Genomic DNA, 23,769 nt, shown 5'->3' on the forward strand with positions numbered 1-23,769 from the left:
AAATCAGTTCAACCTGGCTTCTCTTACTGGCTTTACTTTGGTGGCCTTGGAGTAGTCCCTGGCCAATTCAGGCTCCTGTCCCCTCACATGTATAAAGAAAGGTTGGATTAGAGGTTCTTCGAGGGCTATTACAGTTCCAAATTCTATGATCTGATCCTACATCTGAAACTCATGTCATCGTCTTGCCTCTCAAGTCATTTCCCCTGTTGTATTTTTTTCTTCTAATTAATGTGACAACCTCCTCCCAAAAAGCCGGGAGTCCAAACGTCATCTTAGAATGAACCCTTGCTCCCACAGCCAATCCAATGTCAAGTCCTGACAAGGTATATAGCATCTTCCTTCCTTTCCATTGCTCTGTGCTACCTGCTGCCCCTCCAGTTAAGTCCTTTCCCACTTCATATTTGGGTCATATTGATGGTCTCCTTATTGACCTGCCTTTTCCTGGGTTACTCATTCATTCAATTTTTTTTTTTTTTTTGGCCCCTTAATCCAAGAGGAATATGCAAAATCTACAATTATACTAGTGTTTAAAAATCATTGTTCCCCTAATTTTTGTTGCTGATATGTAGCAGTATTAGTTTACCTCACTTGAGACAATGTTAAGAAATGCTTATGTGTTTATGTGTTTATCTTCTTGGTATGTGCTTTCAGCCAAGATGTAACATGCTTTTAACCTGGATAAAATATCCCTTTGGGTTTCTTGTGTGTTTGTACGTGTGTGTGTTTTGTCTTAAATTCTATTTTTTCTGTTACCAATATGTTGTAGCCCTCAAACCATTTCTAACACCTGACTCCAGTTGGAAGGCACAAATGCGTATTAATCGGAGGTCACAGGCACTGGGGGAACCTCCTTAAACCAAGGAAGACAGTGCAGTGTGGTGCAGGTGGTATTTTATGCAGGGTGTGGGGGTCTAGTCACCGGGTGCGGTACTGCTTCCACCGCATCACTTTCCTGAGAAAGCTTCCTCAGGTCTCCTCTGACTAACAGGGTAAAGACCACCTTTCTGGGGGGAGTCTGGCCCCACCTTGCCTAACTCAAGCCTTTTCTTCTTGGGCTTTATTCTCTCACTTCCTTTGGACACTTTTTGCCTATGTTCAGTTCTCTGATTATGAAAGGTCTCTTTCTCCCAAAATAAGACTTATCCTTCCAGAATCATGTGTTGAAAGTACAAACCTTGAGAAGGCATGACGCCATCTCCAAGTCCACGGAGATTTGTTTATCTGATTGCCTGAAGCATTTTCTGAGCTTTGCTATCCTGTTCCTTACATGATTATTTAACTTTCTACACTTCTGTGTCCTGTATCCTCAGTGAAAATGTGCCAAGGTCAAGACTAACTTATTCTCCTTTGCTCCTCACATGTTCCCTAGCACAGGGATGTGTGTTTGGAAGGCACTCAGCAATTACTGAATGAATAAATGAACGGATAAGGTAGAGTTTGGGTTCTCGATTAAAAGTAGAGTTTGGCCTGCATGTCATATTAAGGGACCCACAGTGTTTAATGACCAGAGGAGAACCTTCACCCTAACACACCACAGCCTGGTTTCCCGTGAGACATGCGGAGCACCCCACGGGCACAGACTCGGGTCTGCAGGTTATTAGGTAACGCTTGGCCACTTGCCCATCACCTTGGCGATGACTGCCCCACGATGCTGCCCTCTGCACCTCCAGCAGCTTCTCCAGGAATCCTCTCGCCTCTGCAGGAGAGTCAGCTCCGTGGGTAGCAGAGGCTCCCAGGAGCAACGTGCCAGGTCAGGCTGGCTTCAGCCAGAGAATTTTAAAAGATGTTCAACCAGACTTTGAAGAGGATGTTTCCTTCCCTGTTGTCATGGCACCAAAACCAAAACCTCCTTTTTTTGTTGCTTGTTTTTGCACAGGATTCATATGCTCTATGATCTAAACATTGTTTTAGTCATCACGACATTATATTCTTCCTGTTTTGGTTAATCCTTGCCTGTCAGCCCCACGCGTGGCTCAGCTCACAGGCCCCTGCTCTTCTCACTCTGCTCAGCCCTTTCATTTTTTCTCATCTGCTTTAATTGCCACTCACGCGCTGGGGACTCGTAGCTTTGTCCTGTAATACTGTCGCGGTGCCCCACACTCAACCCCCCTCTCCTTTCCAGCACATCCTCTCACGCTTTCTGGATCAACAGGCAGATGGGTAATGATCTTGCTTCCTTTCCTCCTTGGCCCAACGAGCAGTGTCCATAGCCGCCCTCCCCGCGCAATCCGTGTGTTCCCTTATTTCCCAGTGAAGTAAAAATATGAAAAGCACGCTTCCATCTTCCCATCCTCACCTTCGGGATCCAGGCCCAGGTCAGGCCCTCGGGGAAGTGCCCTCGGGGGTCGCTCTCCCTGCTTACCACTTCAGGCTCATCGCTCAGCGTTCCTGGCTCGACTTCTGCCCCAGGAGCACACGCTTGTCTTCCCTGCACACACGGCACAGCCACCCCCACCCCCGTCCTTTCTCTCTGGAATGCCTGCCCCCATTTCCTACTCCAGGACCCTTACCTTTTAAGGCTCAGCTCAGGCATTGCCTCCTCCAGGGAAGCTCTCCCAGGCTGGAGTTTCCGGCTGCCGTCGCTGCAGCTCTGAACCCCAGTCACAGTCTCCGTGTATATCATTGGCAATTCTGTGGGAGCTCTTCAGACTCAGAGGTTGTGTCCATCATCGCGCCCAGCTCCGTGTCTGACCCAGGGGTGCACATCATCGGTGATGGTCACTTGACGGTGATTTGCTTATGCAAGTGCCATTCGTGTGCTTGTTTCCAGTGTGCCTTGGACTGTAAGCACCCTGTGGGCAGGCGCTGTGTTGAAAGGGCTCTGAACAGCAACTGCTCTTCTCCACGAGAGGTGGGCACTTTAGAACTCTGTTTAGAAAGGTGACGGGTGCTTCTGTTTCTTTTTGGTTTTGGTAAAGATGTAAGCCCAGAATCACAGGGCATCGGTGTGACCAGTGTGCTTCCGGCTTTTTCCACTACCCTGAGTGCATTCCCTGCAATTGCAACAGAGATGGGACCAAGCCACGAGTGTGTGACCCAGAGACTGGAGCGTGCCTCTGCAAGGTAAGGTGGACTATACGCAGGCCAGGGGCATCTGCTACCAGTCAGGGAAGAAGTTCTTTATGTTGAGTCAGCAGATAAAAATAAGTGAGGAATGGAGCTGACCCATCATGGATTTCTATACTGTGATTAGCACTTTAAAGTCATTGTCTCATTTGGTAGAAATAGAGAAGATGCCTTTCATGCTTTAGCGAGGACACAGACCCCTGAGAATCAGATGGCTAGTGTAGACCCTCTACAGAAAGTCATCCCAGAAAGGCTCATAGGTTCCCCTGAAACCTGCTCTTGACCGTGGGCCCTGGTTGATAATCTCTGTGCTGAGAGGTTCTGCCAGGTTATAGGAGAGTTCCCATTTCCCAACTGGTGTTTGGAGGTGCTAGTGAGTGGGATGAACTGGTCTCTTCTGACTGTGAGTCCCTTTGATGTGCTACTTTCTTACCTTCAGGATGCCAAGGGGCAGCATATGAGACGGAAAGAATGAATGTGATACAAAAGCTTAACAATTGCTTATCTTTTTAATGTGCCGCTAGCATCCATGTCCTCACACCTTGCATTGGTATTTAATTTGTACAAGTATTACATTGGTGCAAAAGGAATTGCAGTTTTGGACTGTGAATTTTAAATCATTGTAACTAGGCTTAAACACATCTTTATTAATCACAATAGGAATCATTACAATCAACACATTTTTGCCAATGTTGCATTGTTGAAATTTGCCATCTGATACTGGGATACTGCCGGTTCTGTGCTTTGGGATTCGATAAACTCTTGGAAAGCACTTTTTGCATCCTGCTGGTTGTGGAAACATTTTCCCTGCAAAAAGTTGTCAAGATACCTCAGGAAGTGGTAGTTGGTTGGCAAGAGGTCAGGTGAAAATGGCAGATGAGGCAAAACTTCGTAGGCCAATTTGTTAAACTTTTGAAGTGTTGGTTGTGTGACATGCCATGGGGCATTGTCGTGGAGGAGAATTGGGCCCTTTTTGTTGACCAATGCAAGCTGCAGGTGTTGCAGTTTTTTTGATTAGTCTCATTGATTTGGTGAGCATACTTCTCAGATGTAAAGGTTTTTCCGGGATTCAGAAAACTGTAATGGATCAGACCAGCAGCAGACCACCAAACAATGTCCCTGACCCTTTTTTGGTGCAAGTTTGGCTTTGGCAAGTGCTTTGGAGCTTCTTCTTAGTCCAACCGTTGAGCTGGTCGTCACTGGTTAGCTTATAAAATCCACTTTTTGTCTCATGTCACAATCCGATCAAGAAACAGTTTGTTGTTGTTGCATAGAGTAAGAGAAGATGACACTTCAAAATGATGATTTTTAAAATTTTTGGTCAGCTCATGAGGCACCCACTTATCGAACTTTTTCACCTTTCCAATTTGCTTCAAATGCCGAACAACCATAGAATGGTCGATGTTGAGTTCTTCAGCAACTTCTCTTGTAGTTGTAAGAGAGTTAGCTTCAATGATGCTTCTCAATTGGTTGTTGTCAACTTCCAGTGGCCGACCACTATGCTCCTCATGTTCAAGGCTCTTGTCTCCCTTGCAAAACTTCTTGAACCACCACTGCAGTGTACATTCATTAGCAGTTCCTGGCCAAACGTGTTGTTGATATTGCGAGTTGTCTTCTCTGCTTTACAACCCATTTTGAACTCAAATAAGAAAATCACTTGAATTTGCTTTTTGTCTAACATAATTTCCATAGTCTAAAATAAATATAGGGAAGTGGACTTGGCCCAATGGATAGGGCGTCCGTCTACCACATGGGAGGTCCACGGTTCAAACCCTGGGCCTCCTTGACCCGCGTGGAGCTGGCCCAGGTGCAGTGCTGATGCGCGCAAGGAGCTCCGTGCCATGCAGGAGTGTCCACCACGTAGGGGAGCCCCAAACACAAGGAGTGGGCCCCGTAAGGAGAGCCACCCAGTGCAAAAGAAAGTGCAGCCTGCCCAAGAATTGGCTCTGCACACACAGAGAGCCGACATAACAAGATAACGCAACAACAAGAAACACAGATTCCCAGTGCCGCTGATAAGGATAGAAATGGTCACAGAAGAACACACAGTGAATGGACTCAGAGAGAAGACAACTGGGGTGGGGGTGGGGAGAGAAATAAATAAAAAATAAATATTTAAAAAAATAAAATAAACAGCAAGTAAAAAGTCATTAGCAAAAACAATAAAGTGAGAAATGCACATTAAAATGATGTATAATATAATCACATTTATTTAAGAATGTATTCCAATATCCGATGGCAAATTTCAACAATGCAAAACCACAATTACTTTTGCACTGATGTAATAGCTAATTGCAAACAGGGAACCTTTGGAAAAATGATCTTTTGTTTCATTTTTCACATCAATAGGAAAATGTAGAAGGTACAGAATGCAATGTGTGTCGAAAAGGATCATTTTACTTGGACCCAGCCAATCCCAAGGGCTGCACCAGCTGCTTTTGTTTTGGAGTGAGTGATCAATGTCAGAGTACACATAAGCGAAGAGCTAAGGTATGCAGGCAATGAGAGTCTTTTTGTTTTTATTTAGTACTGCTGAATGAGGGGGAAAAATGAATTGGTATAAAACATGAATGATGTATAATTTTGTGTATTAATTTTTAAAAATATAAGTGTTGCCACCACTGTTCTCTTGGTTGCAGCGTTCTCTCCACAGATGTCCTCATGTTTGCCCCCTTGACTCCTTCAGTTCTCTGCTCAAACGTCCTCCACTCAGAGGGGCCTTCCCCCACCTCTCCTGGTAAAATAGCACACCCTGGCCACACCCTAGGCTGCTGGGCTTTCTCCACAGCATTTATCATTCCCGTCCCATTAAACATTTCATTTTTAAATTTGTCTGACTTTCTCCACCTCTAGATTTTAAGCTCCTTGATAGTTTCCCAGGGCCTTGAACAGGATGTGGGACATAGTAAATGTTCAATAAATACCTGTTATCTGGGTGGAGTTTATTGTTTTCCCCCCTCATTTCTCTTTCTTCTTCCCTTTTTTTTTTTTTTCCGCTTGCCTCCTTACATATTTTACCACATTATCTCTTTGGACACTTTTTTTCCAAGATAAATAATATATATTTCTTTGGCCACTTTTTACACTTACTCCATGAATTTTAATTTCCATTGCCTTCGTTATTCCATGAGCTGCCAGTTTACTAATCCAAGAACCTTGCGCTTGCTTTCTTATGTAAGTAATGTCTTATGCCCAGGAAGCATTCAAAGAAAGATACTTTCCATTTCTCACTGTCTGCAGTAAAAATGGAAGGAGTGCAGGCTGGAAAAAAGTAGTTTGTAAATCCACTTAGTAGTCTCCCTTCCATCCTCTCAATATAATCAGAAAGCATTTTTCCTAACCTAAGCCTTGCCCATTCCCTATTTTCCTGGACTCTTTTGTGATCAAGGCAATATTTAACTGTGATGCTCCATTTAGATGCAAAATTCTGGTTGCAGACTCCTGTGTACTATATCCCCCGTTCTCGACAAGGAGCTCGCCATTAAAATGGGCCCACGGTCCTAGTTATTATTCACATGAGTATTATTGGTATTATTCACACCCTCCCAATGCCAAGAGCCAAGATGCGTGCGAGAACACAATGCTAATTCACGTTCGTGGTCCCCTGTCCTCCGAGAACTCCTAGTTGAGCTGCATCCGACCGGCCGCAGTGAGGCGAGGCCTCTGTCACGGAGGCCTGTGAGGGGCCCGGGAGGAAACCCGGAAAGGAAGCCTTTGCAAGCACAGTGGCTGCCGCGGCCTCGCTAGTCTACGTAATTCAGCCATCACCACAGAGGCCACGGCCATGTGGTTCCAGGCCATGCTTTTGTGTTCCAGTTTGTGGCCATGATGGGTTGGTGCCTGGAGACGGCAGACGGGGGGACCGTCCCCGTCTCCTTCAACCCGGGCAGCAATAGCGTCGTCGCAGACATCCAGGAGCTGCCCTCCACCGTCCACAGTGTGACCTGGGTTGCTCCTCCCTCCTACCTGGGGGACAAGGTAAGCATGTCTCTAGCTATCATTGCACAGTCGTCATTTACAGGGTTCCTGGAAGGAAGCATCACAAAGTTCCAGTGACTAACATTTTAAAAATTAGGTTAAGGGAGCGGATGTAGCTCAGTGGTTGAGCACCTGCCTGCCACGGACAAGGTCTCAGGTTCAATCCCCGGTCCCTGCTAAAAAAAATTAGGGCTAACTAAAAATTCAGAAGAGAAAGACCCTGTCTCTTGTCATAAAAGTTTAAGACAGCTCAATGTATGCTTTAGCTCAACAGCAATTGAAATCGTGCCCAATACCCAACGTTCTTCTCGATTTTTTACTTAATGCCAAAGAATTTTCTTCCAAGGAAATAACCATTTAAATAATATCTGTTACAGATGAGACATGTGTGCTCTTAAATGCCAATGCTAAGAATTCTTTGCTTTAAGGCTCCTTGTCAGAAAAACAAAAGCGGAACGATGATTCATAAACCTATTTGAAAAGCACAGGCTCCAGTGGCGGTTCGGCTCTCCCAAGCAGAATCACACTCATTTCGTTAGGCATTCCTCAGGGAGCTTATAAACGAATTGCTCTTCCTAGGTTGTATTGATCGTTGTTCCAGAGCCTGACTATCTATACTCATTTTAAGAGGACAGAAATGCTGGGCTCATGTAGGATCATCATCAGATGACGTGTCTTCCTGGCAAGGGTAGAACTTTTCACAGGGATGGATTTCACAGGGACCAGCTCACGCAGTGCCGTATTCTCACATTGAGAATGGCTATTAGGGCCTTGTCAGCCTGAGGTATTTCGTTTTGTTTGCAGGTTGAAGGACGATGTGTTTCGACATTTGAATGTGGTGAAGATTGCATCTCTCAGATGTCCCCACTTCTTCCTCATTTAGTAGTTGTCTTCACCTCTATGTAGCTAGCTCAATTGTTAGTTAGCTATTCCTGTGTAACAAATTACCCCCGAAGCAACAAACAGTTATTATTTTGCACGGTTTCTGTGGAGCAGGAATCCGGGAGCAGCGTTGCAGGGTTGTTCTGGCTCAGGGTCTCTCATGAGGTTGTGGCCAGCAGGTCAGCCATCTGCACTTGTCTGATTCGAAGCCATCCCATGTGCTTTCTGCTCCTTGCTGGCTGGTGGCTGGAGGCCTCAGTTCCTCATCATGTTGGATGCTGCACAGACTGCCTGAGTGTCCTCATTATGCCAAGGCAGCTAGCTTCTCCCAAAACAAGTGCTCAGAGAGAGAGCATGCACCTAAAACGGGAGTTGCCATCATTTTATAATCTAACGTCAGAAGTGACATGTCCTCACTTCTGCCTTATTCTCTTCATTAGAAGTGAATCACTAAGCCCAGCCCCTACTCAGTGGGAGGAGGATTAAGCATCACCTCTCAAAGGCAGAACAATTAGTGGATATATTTCTAAAACCACTTCAGTTCATCAAAATGGCAATGCTTTCTCAATAAGTTCATTAAAGATGTTACTTTGGGATACACCCAGACTCTAAGGTCATAGCCTGTGAAGCTTTGTCCAGTTAGAGATTCAGGGGAAATTTTCTGCCAGATGGGATCCCAGAAGTGTTCTCTTCTCACCTGCTCCAAGATATTTGCCTTTTCCAGGAAAAGTGTCTAGTCCTGCCTACCCTGGAGATGGTTACCTCTGATTCTCTTTCTTACCTCCATCCCTCCATCACGCCTTCCTTCTTAATTGGTCTTTGCTTTAAGGGTGGGAGATATTAGGACCGGAGGCAAAATTGCTGTCAGAAAACTGTAACTGCTCACTTCCTCGTCTCTAATATGCAGTATCGAGAGGTCCATACACCTAATGGAAGAGTCAAACATGGTTTATGTACCCTGTTAAATTCATTATAACTTAGTCAATATTTATCATCTACCTTCAGGGCAACTTAAAAAATTATCTTGAGTGGTTCGTTTTGTGACTGATAGATATTAACCACATTTCTTAGTTAAATAAGAAATCAGTGGCCTAGATTTCTTAGGATAGATCTGGCTTAAATAAACATTTTAGTTTAGTAGTCATATTAGAAAAAAAGGGTCTGATTTGTTGAAGTATGCCCATTGTTTTTCTTTTAGTAGAAGTATCTATTTTTGCTCTTAAAATGCAATCATGTTCATGGTAAAACTTTTAAGTAATATAAAATGGAATAAAGTAAAAAGTTAAAGTACTATCCTCAGTCCCACTGCCTGGAGATACCTGTTGCTAACAGGCTGATTCTGGATCTTTCTACATGTTATATGCTTATGTACTTTCCATCCTTTCTAATGCTTGGTCTCTAATCCACAGATCCTATTAATTCAATTTCAGGTTTCCTCCTATGGTGGCTTCCTCACTTACCAAGTCAAGTCCTTTGGTTTGCCCAGTGACATGGTTCTTCTGGAAAAGCAGCCAGATGTGCAGCTCATTGTAGGTACCAGAATATCATCCAAATGGTAGGAAGGGGGGCGGAGGTTATGGGGGTGCTGATCTAGCTTGATAAGTGGCCCACAAGAGGTTTGGATGAACTTGTTTACAATATTGTATAGACACTAAAAGTTAGAGCATGGAGCATCTCCCCAGGGTCCTGCTTCCCAGGCCCATCCCAGCCCCCAAAGGCCTCCTGTTCTCCCTCCCAAAGTATTTAACTGTATTTCACCCTCACTGCTCATTAGTTACTGCCTCATGTGAAACATTTTTAAATGTTTCTTTCTTTCAGTTTAGTTGAACACGTGTTTTGGAGCCCTTCTGGTGTGCAAGGCCATACTGCTGGCCTCAGTAAAGGACTGGGGATCCTTGCCCTCAAAAGAAAAAAAAAGTGTAGGGAACAGATGTGGCTCAAGCAGTTGGGCACCCACCTCCCACATGGGAGGTCCCAGGTTTGGTTCCTGGTACCTCCTAAAGAAGACAAACCACAAGCAGCCAACGAGCATAAACAAAAAGCAAGAACAATGAACAGACAGACAATGGAGCCATTTTGGGGCAGGGGCGGAATAAAATAAAAAAATAAGGAGTTTCTATTTCTTTTTTTTAAGTGTAATGTAACGGGATGGGAATAAGAGAAATGTGAAAATAACTACAGTCCACCAAACAGGGCGTGTTTGAGGAAAAGTCCAAAGAAGGCTCCACGGGAGCTAGGGTACGAGTGGGGGATTGTTTAGTCTGAGAGGCCCTCGGAAGGCTTTGTGGAGCAGGTTAATTTTGAGGCAGGCCTGTGAGGATGGGCATAAGAGGAGAGAGGCCCTTCCAGGGGCAGGGAACAAGGCAAGGCAGTGGGGCAGAGCAGGGCAGGAGGCGGTGCTCAGGGAAGGCCCAGTCCAGCTTGACTGTGTCATCAGTGTGTGCTGCGTCACCACACACAAGCTGGGAGGGTAGGAAGGGGGCGCTTGGTGCCATCACACGGTACCTGGCCTTACGTAGACAGTGGGGAGCCACGCTGGTTTTCTGAGATGAGAAATGACATCTCTGTATTGCATGCCAGGCACCCAATCCAGAACTGCATCCTCGAACATGCCTTGAGGGCAGGGGTGGTGCCACATCCTACTTTGTATCCCTGACAATGCGCAGTACCTTGAGCATAGCTTGGGGTTCCATCTCCTGAACTTGATTGTATTTCTGATTATGGGATATAGTTAGAGCGTCCTGAAGGGGTCCCTCTGGCCACTCACTGTAAAATAGGATCCACAAGTCTTGCATGCCTCATCACAGGCATGTGAGAAAATCTATGCATTCTTGGTAGATATTTGTATTCAGGCACTGTGCTACCGTGTTTTGTTTTCAGTAGTACTATTGTTTGTTTTTTTTTAAAGAATTTTTTTTTTTTAAAATTTACCCCCTCTCCCCAAATGGTTCTCTTGTCTGCTCATTGTTTGCTTCCCTTCTCCAGGAGGCACCAAGAACCGAACCCGGGACTTCCCACATGGGAGGGGAGTGTCGAAGGTCTGAGCCACGTCGGCTTCCCATGGGGCTGCAGCCTCTGCTGGCCTGTGGCACCCACTCGTTGAGGCGTTTCCTTGGCGTGGCCTCTAGCTCGGTGCAGCTGGGTGGCTCGTTGCTGCAGGGTAGCTAGTTGTGGCAGGGTGCGGGCGTCCAACTCACTGCAGCGAGCGCGGCGTCTGCTCGTCTTGTTTAGGAGGCACTGGGCCCGAACCCAGGACCTCCCCTGTGGTTGGCGGCTGCCCAAATGGCTGAGCCACATCCACTTCCGTATTGAATTGTTTTTAAAACGCAAAAGAACTTTTAGAGTTAGCATCTAAGAAAAAAATAGACACAGTAGAAATACTGTCTTAGCAGCGCTATATTTCAGTTTCCCATTTTTGCAGAGCATCCCTACTTTACACAGCCAAATTTATTATTCATGCTGTTGGAGTTCACTGAGCCAAAGTTTCTTCTAAATTTTACCGTCAAGCAGGGAAAATAATTTAGGCTTAGGAAATGTTGACTTAGTTGCTTTGTTCCTAACCCTTGGAATTAAGAGCCAAGCGGACACCGAAGAACATACAGTGAACCGATACAGAGAGCACACAATGGGGGGGAAGGGGAGAGAAATAAGTAAAATAAATCTTTTTTTAAAAAAAGTGCCTGTGGGCCATATTACTTCGACTGTGGTTTTCAATGATTTGTGATCCCAGGCAATGTTCTTTCTGAAACACTGACGGTAATGAACGGAGCCTTTGGGGTTTGGCACTGCAGTGGGCAAGCTGGGGCTTTTGCCTGGGTGTTGGGGTGGGAGTGTTGATGATAGGAGCTAACCACGCCTTTCTCCTGCCCAGGAGACACGATGATGGGGGCAAGTGCAAGTGGGAGAGCCTGAGAGTGAGAAAGCTGGTCCCGCAGGGCGAGGGCTGCGGGGCTAAGTGCTGCCCCCACCACCGGCGGCTCTGCGATTCCCCGGGAGTGCAGGCTGCACAGTCGGGCTATGCGAACCCACTGCCCTGCCCAGCCCTCTTCACAAACCCACCCGAGAACTCTTCCTTCTTGTTGTAATTCAGTCCTGTAGGCAGTAATAGAAATACCGTCTCATGCATTAACTGAAAAGCGTGGCCATTTCCCCCCATCTATTTAGCTACTTTCAGTCAAGGGGATTTTCCTGGTTTCCTATTTGTGAAATGAATTGTATTAGGCATTATTATTCTGTTTCTCTCTCACTAACCCTTTGACCAGTCAATTTTTCAACTTTTAAAAAAATTTAGAGTCAGGCATTTTGTGTAATATAGATCCATAGAAATTTGTTCTGAGATCAATTACAAACTCAAAACATCCCAACCAAGGCACTAAAGTACTCTTTTTCCTTTTTAAACTAGGGTCAGCAAATGTCAATAGAATATGAGGAGCCAAATAGCCCACGGCCAGACAGGCTCTACTATGGACGCATTGAGGTGGTTGAGGTAAAGGAAAAGCTTAAATAAAATGGTCCTTTTTTCTGAATTCTAAAAAATGTACTGTGGTAACTATACAACATAAACCTTTTTTCTGAATTCTAAAAAATGTATTGTGGTAACTATGCAACATAAAATTTCCCATTTAACCACCTTCAAATATACCATTCAAGCATGTCAATTACATGCAAAATGTTGTGCCATTGTCAACAACTTTTATTACCAAAACTTTCCCATTAACCCGAAGAGAAACTCTGTATCAATTAAGCAATTAACTCCCTACTCCCCACCCTTACTCCTACCCCTGGTGACCTGTAATCTAATTTCTGGTTCCATGAATTTTCATATTCGAGTTATTTCGTATAAGCAAGTTCATACAGTATTTGTCCTTAGTGTCTGATTTTCCTTGACATGATGTCCCAAGGTTCATCCATGGTGTAGGATGTATCAAAACATTTCTTTTTACAACTGAATAATATTTCATTGTATGTATATACCACATTTTGTTTATCTCTTCATGAGTTGATGGACATTTGAGTTGTTTCCACTCTTTGACAATTGTGAATAACGCTGCTCTGACGATCAGTGTCTAAATAATTGTATGAGTCCTTGCTTTCAAACTTGGAATTGCTGGGTCACATGGTAATTCTACACTTAATATTCTGAGGAACTTTCAAATTGTTTTCTACAGCAGTTACACCATTTTACACAACAACGTACAAGGGTTCCTATTTCTCCATATCTTGCCAATAGTCATTTTCCATATATTTAATAGTAGCCATTCTAGTGGGTATGAAGTAATATGTCAATGTAGTTTTTTTTTTAAAGATTTTTGAATTTTTAAAAATTTGTTTCTCTCCCCTTCCTCCACCCCTTCCCCCCAGTTGTCTGCTCTCTCTGTCCATTCGCTGTGTGTTCTTCTGTGACCACTTCTGTCCTTATCAGGGGAACCAGGAATCTGTTTCTTTTTATTGCATCATTTTGTTGTGTCAGGTCTCCGTGTGTATGGCACCATTCTTGGGCAGGCTGCACTTCCTTTTGGGCTGAGCAGCTCTCCTTATGGGGTGCACTCCTTGTGCATTGGGCTCCCCTACGTGGGGGGACACCCCTGCGTGGCAGGGCACTCCTTGCGCACATCAGCACTGCGCATGGGACAGCTCCACATGGGTCAAGGAGGCCCCAGGGTTTGAACCGTGGACCTCTCATGTGGTAGACGGACGCCCTATCCATGCCAAGTCTGCTTCCCTCAATGTAGTTTTGCTTTGCATTACCCTAATGGCTAATGATGTTGAGCACCTTTTCGTGTGCTTATTGCCCATTTGTATATCTTCTTTGGAGAAATGTCTATTCAGGTCCTTTGCTCATTTTTAAATTGGGTAATTTATCTTTTTGTTGCATTGTAGGACTCTTCCTATATTCTGGAATCTAAATCATTATCAGATATGTGGTATCCAGATATTTTCTCCTATTCTTTAGGTGGTTCACTTTTTTTATTCTTATTTTTTAAATTAGAGAAGTTGTAGGTTTACAGAAATTTGTGCATAAAATACAGAGTTCTGATATACCACCCTATTATTAACACCTTGCATTACTGTGGTATATTGTTACAGTTCATGAAAGACCATTCTTATAATTGTACTATTAACTATAATTGTACTATTAAATAAAGTCCTTTGTTTACAGTAGGGATCACTGCTCGGGTTGTACAGTCCTATGTTGTCATTTAAAAATGTTTATTCTAGTAACATATATACAACTTAAAATTTCCTCTTTTAACTAAATTCACATATATAATTCAGTGCTGTTAATTACAGTCACAAAGTTATGCTACCATCACCACCATCCATTACCAAAACTTAAAATTAACCCAAATAGAAACTCCATACAACTAAAGCATTAACTCCTCATTCCCTACCCCTAACCCAGCCCCTAGTAACCTATAATCTAGATTCTTAATCTTTGAGTTTGCTTCTTCTACTTACTTCATATCAGTGAGATCATATAATATTTGTCTTTTTGTGTCTGGCTTATTTCACTCAACATGGTTTCTTCAAGGTTCCTTCATGTTGTCACAAGTATCACAACTTCATTTGTTTTTATGGTTTAATAATATTCCATTGTATGTATATACTACATTTTGTTTATCCATCATCAGTTGATGAACTCTTGGGTTGCTTCCATCTTTTGGCAGTTGTGAATAATGCCCGTATGAACATCAGTGTGCAAATATCTATTTGAGTCCCTACCTTTCATTCTTTTGGGGTATATACTTAAAGTGGGATTGCCAGGTCATATGGTAATTCTGTACTTAACTTTCTGAGGAACTCTCAAGCCATCTTCCACAGCAGCTGCACCATTTTACATGCCCACCAGCAATGAATGATGTTTCTATTTCTTCACATCCTCTCGATCACTTACACTTTTTGTTTTTGTAATAGTAGCCATTCTAGTGTATATGAAATGGTATCTTATTGTGGTTTTGATTTACATTTCTCTAACAGCTAAGGATGGGGAGCATCTTTTCATGTGCTTTTTGGCCATTTGTATATCCTCTTTGGAAAAGTGTCTATTCAAGTCTTTTGCTCATTTTTAACTCGGTTGTCTTTTTTATTATTGAGTTGTAGGAATTCTTATATATTTTGGATATTAAACCTTATCAGTTAAGAGGTTTTCAAATACTTTCTCTTACTGAGTAGTTTGTCTTTTCACTTTCATGATAAACTCCTTTGATGCACAAAAGTTTTTCATTTTGATGAGGTCTCATTTATTTATTTTTCCTTTTGTTGCTTGGGCTTTGGGCATAAAGTTTAAAAAACCATTGCCTAATATAAGATTGTAAAGATGCTTCCCTTACTTTTCTTCCAGGAATTTTATAGTCCTGCTTCTTATATTTAGGTCTTTGATCCATTTTGAGTTGATTTTTGTATACAGTATGTGAGATAGGGGTTCCCCTTCATTCTTTTGCATATGGATATCCAGTTCTCCCAGCAACATTTGTTGAAGATACTATCCTTTCTCAATTGGGTAGGCATGGCAGCTTTGTCAAAAATCAAGGATCTATTTTTGAACTTGCAATCCAATTCCATTGGTTGATATTACAATGCTTGTTCCAGTACCTTGCTGTTTTAACCTCTGTAGCTTTGTAATATGCTTTAAAACCAGGAAGTATGAGTCCTCCAATTTTATTCTTCTTTTTTCAAATGTTTTTGGCTATTCAGGACCCTTTACCCTTCCAAATAAATTTGATAATTGGCTTTTCCATTTCTGCAAAGGTCACTGTTAGAAGTTCGATAGGAATTGCATTGAATCTGTAAATAATTTTGGGTAGAATTGACATCTTGACAATATTTAATCTCCAATCCATGAACATGGAATGTCCATAAATTTTCAGGTCTTTTTAAAATTTGTTTTAGCAATGTTTTTGTAGTTTTCTGTGTATAAGTCCTTTATGTCCTTAGTTAACTTTACTACTAGATATTATAGTCTTTTAGTTGCTGTTGTAAATGGAATTTTTTCTTGATTTCTTCCTCAGGTTGCTCATTCCTAGTGTACAGAATGTTGATGTACCCTGTCCCTTTGCTGACTTCGTTTATTAGCTCTAATAGCTTTGTAGTAGAATTTTCAGGATTTTCTTTTATTTATTTATTTGTTTGTTCGTTTGTATGTTTACCCCTTCCCCTTGTTGTTTGCATTTGCTGTGTCTGTTCATCTTCTTTGTTTCTTTAGGAGACACTGGAAACCCAACCTAGGACCTCTGATATAGGAGGGAGGCACTTAATTGCTTAAGCCACTTCTATTACCTGCTTTGTGGTGCCTCTCATTGTGTTTTCCTTCTTGAGTCTCTTGCTGCATCATCTTGTTGCATAAACTTGCCATGCCTGCCCATCATGTCAGCCCACTGTCTTGCTCATCCTCTTTAGAAGGCACCGGAACCTCGACTCCCTGATTTGTTGCATCTCTCATTATGTTTTTCTTCTATTTTCTCCTGTTGCATCAGCTTGCCATGCCTGCCCATTGTATCAGCTCACTGACTTCTTTAGGAGGCATTGGGAACTGAACAAGAAATCTCCCATGTGGTAGGCAGTAGCTCAGTTGCTTGAGCCACATCCACTTCCCATAGGATTTTCTATATATAAGCTCATGTCATCTGCAAATAGTGAAAGTTTTACTTCTTTCTTTCCAATTTGGATTATTTCTTTTCCTTGTCTGTTTACTGTGACTAGAATTTCAAGTTCAGAGTTGAATAACAGTAGCGACAGTGGGCATCCTTGTTTTGTTCTGAATCTTAGAAGGAAATCTTTCATTCTTTCACCATTGAGTATGATGTTAGCAGTGGGATTTTCATATATGCCCCTTATCATGTAGAGGAAGTTTCCTTCTATTCCTATTTTTCTAAGTTTCTTTCCTAAATAAAGAGAGGATATTGGATTTTGTCAGATGCTTTTTCTGCATCGAGATGTTTTTTTTTTCCTTTTGTTCTGTTAATGTGATGTATTATATTATTTGATTTTCTTATGTTGAACTACCCTTCTGGGTTATATCCTACTTGAGCACAGTGTATAATTCTTTTAATGTGTTATTGGATGCAATGCATTAAAAGAATAGTATTTTGTTGAGGATTTTTGCTCTATATTCATAAGAGAAATTGGCCTTTAATTTTATGTTCTTGTAGTATCTTTATCTGGCTTTGGTATTAGGGTGATACTGGCCTTATAGAATGAATTAGGTAGTATTCTCTCCTGTTCAATTTTTTGGAAGAGTGTGAACAGGATTGGTGTTAATTCTTCTGGAAATGCTTGGCAAAGTTCAACTGTGAAGGCATCTGGTCCTGTACTTTTCTTTGTTGGGAGCTTTTTGATGACTGATTCAATCTCTTATTATTGATCTGTTGAGAGCTTCTGTTTCTTCTAAAGTCAGTGTAGGGTTGTATGTTTCTAGGAATTTGGCCAGTTCATCTAGGTTGTTTAATTTGTGGTGTATAGCTGTGCATATTATCCTCTTAGGATCCTTTATATTTCTGTGGGTTAAGTAGTAGTGTCCCGGCAGCGGACTTGGCCCAGTGGTTAGGGCATCCGTCTACCACATGGGAGGTCTGCAGTTCAAACCCAAGGCCTCCTTGACCCATGTGGAGCAGGCCCATGCGCAGTGCTGATGCGCACAAGGAGTGCTGTGCCACGCAGGGGTGTCCCCCGCATAGGGGAGCCCCACGTGCAAGGAATGCGCCCCATAAGGAGAGCCACCCAGTGCGAAAGAAAGCACAGCCTGCCCAGAAATGGTGCTGCACACATGGAGAGCTGACACAACAAGATGATGCAACAAAAGGAAACACAGATTCCCATGCCACTGACAACAACAGAAGCGGACTAAGAAGAAGACGCAGCAAATAGACACAGAGAACAGACAACCGGTGAGGGGCGGGGAAGGAAGGGGAGAGAAATAAATAAATAAATCTTTAAAAAAAAAATTAGTAGTGTCCCCCCTCTCATTTCTGATTTTCTGATTTTATTTATTTTCGTCCCCTCTCTGTTTTTCTTTCTCAGTCTAGCTAAAGGTTTGTCAATATTATTGATCTTTTCAAAGAACCAACTTTTGCTTTTGTTAATGCTCTCTATTATTTTGTTTACTTTCTATTTCATTTATTTCCCCTCTAATTTTATTTCTTTCCTTCTGCTTGCTTTGGGTTTTGTTTGCTGTTCTTTTTCTAGTTCCTCCAGATGTACATTTGGTCTTTGATTTCACTCTTTCTTATTTTTTAATGAAAGCATTTAAATTAATGCTTACTATAAATTTACCTCCAAGCAATGCCTTTGCTGCATCCTCTAAGCTTTGATATGTTGTGTTCTTTTTTATTTATTTATTTATTTATTTATTTTAATTACATTAAAAAAAATATGAGGTCCCATTCAACCCCACCGCCCCCGCCCCCCACTCCCCCCACAGCAACACTCTCTCCCATCATCATGACACATCCATTGCACCTGGTAAGTTCATCTCTGAGCATCACTGCACCCCATAGTCAATGGTCCACATCATAGCCCAGACTCTCTCACATTCCATCCAGTGGGCCCTGGGGGGATCTACAGTGTCCTGTAATTGTCCGTGAAGCACTATCCAGGACAACTCCACGTCCCAAAAACGCCTCCATATCTCATCTCTTCCTCCCGTTCCCCACACCCAGCAGCCCCCATGGCTACCGTTCCCACACCCATTCCACATTTTCTCTGTGGACATTGGATTGGTTGTGTCCATTGCACACCTATGTCAAGTGAGGGCTTAGATTCCACATGGGTACTGGATGCACTCCTCCCGCTTCTAGTTGTAGACACTCTAGGCTCCATGTTGTGGTGGTTGACCTTCTTCAACTCCATGTTAGCTGAGTGGAGTAAGTCCAATAAATCAAAGTGTAGGAGCTGAAGTCTGTTGAGGCTCTGGGCCTGGGTGTCATATAATCAATAGGTCAAAGAAGAAATCACAAGGTACATCAGTAAAAATCTTGAGATAAATGAAAACAAGAACACAACATTTATCTCAAGATTTTTACTGATGTACCTTGTGATTTCTTCTTTGACCTATTGATTTTTAAATGGTTATTTAACTTCCATATCTTTGTAAATTTTTCAGTTCTCTGCCTATTATTGACTTCCAGCTTCATTCCATTGTAGTAATTGATGAGGCTTTGTATAATTTCACTCTTTTTAAACTTATTGAGACCTGTCTTGTGACCCAACATGTGATCTATCCTGTAGAACAATCCATGTGCCCTTGAAAAGAATTTATATCCTGCCATTTTGCAATCCATGTGCATTTGTAAAGTGCCATTTTGTGGAGCATGTTCTGTATATATCTATTATATCTAGGTGCACAGATATTTTTCTTTTTTGGTAGATTGACCCTTTTATTAAAATATAGTGTCCTTCCTTGTATCTTGTAATGCTTTTGACTTAACGTCTATTTTGTTCAAAATTAATATGACTACCCAGCTCTCTTTTGGTTACTATTTGCCTGGATTATCTTTTTCCATTTGTTTACTTTCATTCTATTTGTGTTTTTGCATCTAAGGTGGGTATATCTTGTAAACAACATAGTTGGCTCATGCTTTTTTTTAATCCATTCTGTCAATCTGTGTCTTTTGACTGGAGAGTTTAATCTATTAACATTCAGTACTATCAAGGCAGAACTTCATCCATTTTGTTCTTTGGTTTTTGTAAGTCTTATATCCTTTTTTAATCTGTCTTTTCCTTTATTGCAGCCTTCTTTTATGTATAGGTGATCTTTTGTGATATATCTGACCGATCCCTTTATCATTTTCATTTCTTTATGTTTTAAAAATATTTTCTTTGTGGTTATTCTGAGGTTTGTGTTATACAACGGTGGCAGTTTGAGAATCTTTATGAATTCCAAAAAGAGACATTATGTTTGTAAACTGGTCTGTTCCTCTGGGATTTGTTTGTATTAATTTCAAAGGGTTTACAGTTACTTGATTAAATCAGGATTAGGGCTTTGATTTGACTACATCACTAGGGTGACTCAGTTTAAGTCTCTGTCCCCTTTGTGGGCTATAGGAACTGGACACTCAATCAAAGAGACACACAAAGTAGATACACAGAATTAGATTCAGAGAAGATACACAGAGAAAGAGAGACAGCTCCATAGACATGGCAGTGGCCCCAGGAAGAGAGATGAGCCGTTTGTCCAATTGTATACAACTGACCTTGTAAAGAGAACAGAGCAGCTGAGCCTGGAAAGAAATGAGCCCCCGGAGGACAGATGAGCCCTAATCCAGCCAGCAGCTGAAGATCAGAAGAAGCTAGATCCACAGAGACTTGCAAGGGAAGAAGAAGGCTGAACCCTCGCAGATGTCCTCTGCCATCTTGCTTTAACACGTGGCAACTGACTTTGGGCAAGGAAGTACTACTTATGATACCTTGAATTGGACTCATTAGGGTCTTGTACCTGTAAGCTTTTATCCCAAATAAATACCCTTTATAAAAGAAATCAGATACCTTGCCATAGCACCCCTTTGGCTGACTAATACAACAATCTACATCTATTACCTACTAATTTGAAAAGATACCAATTTAACTTCAAAAGCATACACATTCTATTCTTCCATATCCCTGTTTCCCCTCTTCATGTTGTTTTTGTCATTTATTGCATCTTTCTATTTTGTGTGTCCAATATCAGGAAATATGACTGTTTCTTATTCAGTTGTATTCTAACTCTTACAGGAATTAAAGATTAGAGTTATACATTGAGTATACAGTATTGGGCTTTGCAATTATCCATTTAGTTACCTCTACTGAAGATCTTCCTTCTTCATGCTGCTCCAAGTCACTCTCTCCTGTCTTTTTCTTTCAACCTGAAGAACATTCCCTTTAGCAATTCTTGTAAAGCAGGTATTTTGGTGATGAACTCCTCCATCTTCTGTTTAACTTTCAATATTTTAAACTCTCCCTCGTTTTAGACAGACAGTTTTGCTAGATAAAGAATTTTGAGCTGGCAGTTTTCTTTCATTACCTTCTCACCTCTGTGGTTTATGATGAGAAATCAGCACTAGTCATATTGAAGAGTTCTTGAATGTGGCAAATCACTTTTCTCCTGCTGCTTTCAAAAATCTCTCTTTATCTTTGGCTTTTGACATTCTGATTAGTATGTGTCTTAAAGTAGGTCTATTAGGGTTTATTGGTTAGAGTATGTTTTGCTTCTTGTATGTATATTCATGTATTTCCTAAGAGTTGGGAAATTTTCAGCCATTATTTCCTCAAATATTCTTTCTATCCCATTTCCCTTCTCTTATCCTGGGATTCCTATGATGCATATGTTGGTATACTTCATCCTATTACACAACACTCTTAGACACTGCTCTTTTTTTGATTCTTTATCTTTTCTTCTAACTATGATTTTGAGTATCCTGCCTTTTAGTTCACTGGTTCTTCTTTCCATTCAAATTTGCTATTGTATGCCTCTAGTGTATTTGCCTCCTCCCCCTCCCCTGCCCTGGATCTAGTGTACATTTAGTCTTCATTATTGTGCTTTTCATCCCCATAATTTGTTATGTTTCTTTTTAAACATTCTAATTCTTCTCGCTCATACATTGTCTTCTAAATATCCTTTAGCTCTTTATCTGCCATTAGTTTATTTCTATCTATATTTTCCTCCATTTCCTTGAATTGATTTAGGAGAGTTGTTTGAACTTCTTTGATTAGTTGTTCCAATATCTATGTCTCCTCTGAAGTTTTAATTTGTTCCTTTGACTGAGCTATATCTTCCTGTCTCTTAGAATAGCTTGTAATTTTTTGCTGGTGTCTAAGCATTTGATTATTTTGATGTGCTGTCTCTAAAGGTCAATTTCTCCCTTTTGCTTAGAGTTTTACTATAGATTATTTGTTAAGGCTCTTTGATGCTTGGTCCAATGTACTTTGGACCTTTAGAGTTAAGTGTGTTTAACTGCTCAGATTTTCTCAGGTCTTCACACCTGATTCTTGCCCTGGATATGTGGCAAAAACTTTTAAGATTGCCTTTTTATGTGCAATTGTTTCACCCCAGAAGAAAGCTTTCTTTCCTCTTGTTACTTCTCCAGTAATTCTGACCTGTTCTGTTTTTGTTTGTTTTAATGTGTGTGCAGAATTTTCTCCCCAGCTCCCATGATTTGTTTAACTTCTCAGTGCCCCATTTTTATTACACTTTCCAGTTCTGGGACCCGTCCTGCCTTTCAACAATTCAGTTTAATCCATGAGAATTTTCTGCCTCTGGTTACTTCTCCATTAGGGTATCCTGCCCCAGGGATCCTGATTAGGACAATCCAAAAAGGCCCATCTTTTCCTTTAGATGATCCGGCAATTGGAGACTCGACTGAGTGTGTGCATCTCTTGCTAACAGTTCTGAGGCTGGTCACTCTTGTTTTATGGGGACCTTTTTGTATGTACGTGATAGTCAGCTGCTTTTGTTCCACCCTGGGTCTGTCTCTGTGAATTTGGGTCCCTGTGCCTGGATATGTGTGAGGTTCTAATTTGCTATTGTGGGTGGCTCTATGGTCTGCATCTACAGCAGGAGGTGGGCCATACTGCCTCTATGTGACTCTTGAGTGACACAGAAATAGGTAAGGGGGATCTAAGGGGGATCTGGATTAGCAAGTCTGGGTCGTAGATCTCCTACCTTTTTTTTGGTTTTTATTTTTATTTTTCTTCAATTCAGGATTTGTGGAATACTTCCTCAGTCTCTATTGTTCTCCGGAGTTCCAAGCAAATGAGATTTGTTCTTTTGTTATTTGTTTCTTTTTTTAAAGATTTATTTATTTCATCCCCCCCCCCCCCCCCCCCCGTTGTCTGTTCTCTGTGTCCATTTGCTGCGTCTTGTTTCTTTGTCCACTTCTGTTGTCAGCGGCACGGGAAGTGTGGGCGGCACCATTCCTCGGCAGGCTGCTCCCTCCTTCGCACTGGGCGGCTCTCCTTATGGGTGCACTCCTTGCGCGTGGGGCTCCCCCACGCGGGGGACACCCCTGTGTGGCACGGCACTCCTTGCGCGCATCAGCACTGCGCATGGGCCAGCTCCACACGGGTCAAGGAGGCCCGGGGCTTGAACCGCGGACCTCCCATGTGGTAGACGGACGCCCTAACCACTGGGCCAAAGTCCGTTTCCCTGTTATTTGTTTCTGAGGGGAGACTTTTCCAGGAGGTGTGTTATGTCATCATGACCTAAAATGGTTTTCGATGATTCTTTTTGTCTGCAATTTAGTTGTTTCAAAAAAAAATCATGACTTTTAACTAATTTTATCCCACTGAATTTAAAATAAATAATACAATATAAAATAAAATAATGTAAGTTATAAAGATAAATATTTTGACCCTCAAAGGGCTTTGTTTATACTATCTTTATGATGATTAGTATGGTCTCTCTTTTTTTACAGTTAATTATCTTTGTCCTATGAACCCGTAGAGTATAAATTCTATGTTATCACTCCCTCCTACCATTAGGTTTACCTGAGACCCAGTGAATATCCAGGATAGACTGATGGTGGGTTGGAGGGATAGATGGGTGGATGGAAGAATGAATGGATGGGTGGAGGGATGGATGGAAAGGCTTTCATAGAAGAACCATGAAAATGTCTTACATCAAAGGAAATAAGAGTAATATAACTAAATAAAGGAAGGCATGATAATCCTATTTGGTTACAATGATTCCTTTAAAATCATATTCCATATTAATTATTAAAAACTGTCCAGTTCCACAAGGTGATGCTTTTTCACATCCCTTGAATATAGAGACATATTTTAACATTTCTGCATGTCCTATTTAACTCTTAAATCTTAGAAGTTAAGATTACAGCATTTAAGCCTTCTTAATGGAACTGGTTATAAAGTAAAAGA

General features: G+C 41.9%; 1 protein-coding gene across 1 annotated transcript in view; it reads left to right on the forward strand.

The window, feature by feature from the left end:
* Positions 1-23,769, forward strand: part of LAMA3 (laminin subunit alpha 3) — a 273,948-nt gene that overhangs the window by 162,288 nt on the left and 87,891 nt on the right. The window contains exons 33-37 of the mRNA XM_058277557.1: positions 2,919-3,063; positions 5,416-5,556; positions 6,883-7,044; positions 9,357-9,455; positions 12,329-12,412. Of these exons, the coding sequence (XP_058133540.1) occupies positions 2,919-3,063; positions 5,416-5,556; positions 6,883-7,044; positions 9,357-9,455; positions 12,329-12,412 (631 nt within the window). The remainder of the gene's footprint in view (positions 1-2,918; positions 3,064-5,415; positions 5,557-6,882; positions 7,045-9,356; positions 9,456-12,328; positions 12,413-23,769) is intronic.

Source organism: Dasypus novemcinctus, chromosome 16 (assembly GCF_030445035.2).
Source record: "Dasypus novemcinctus isolate mDasNov1 chromosome 16, mDasNov1.1.hap2, whole genome shotgun sequence".
NCBI lineage: Eukaryota > Metazoa > Chordata > Mammalia > Cingulata > Dasypodidae > Dasypus > Dasypus novemcinctus.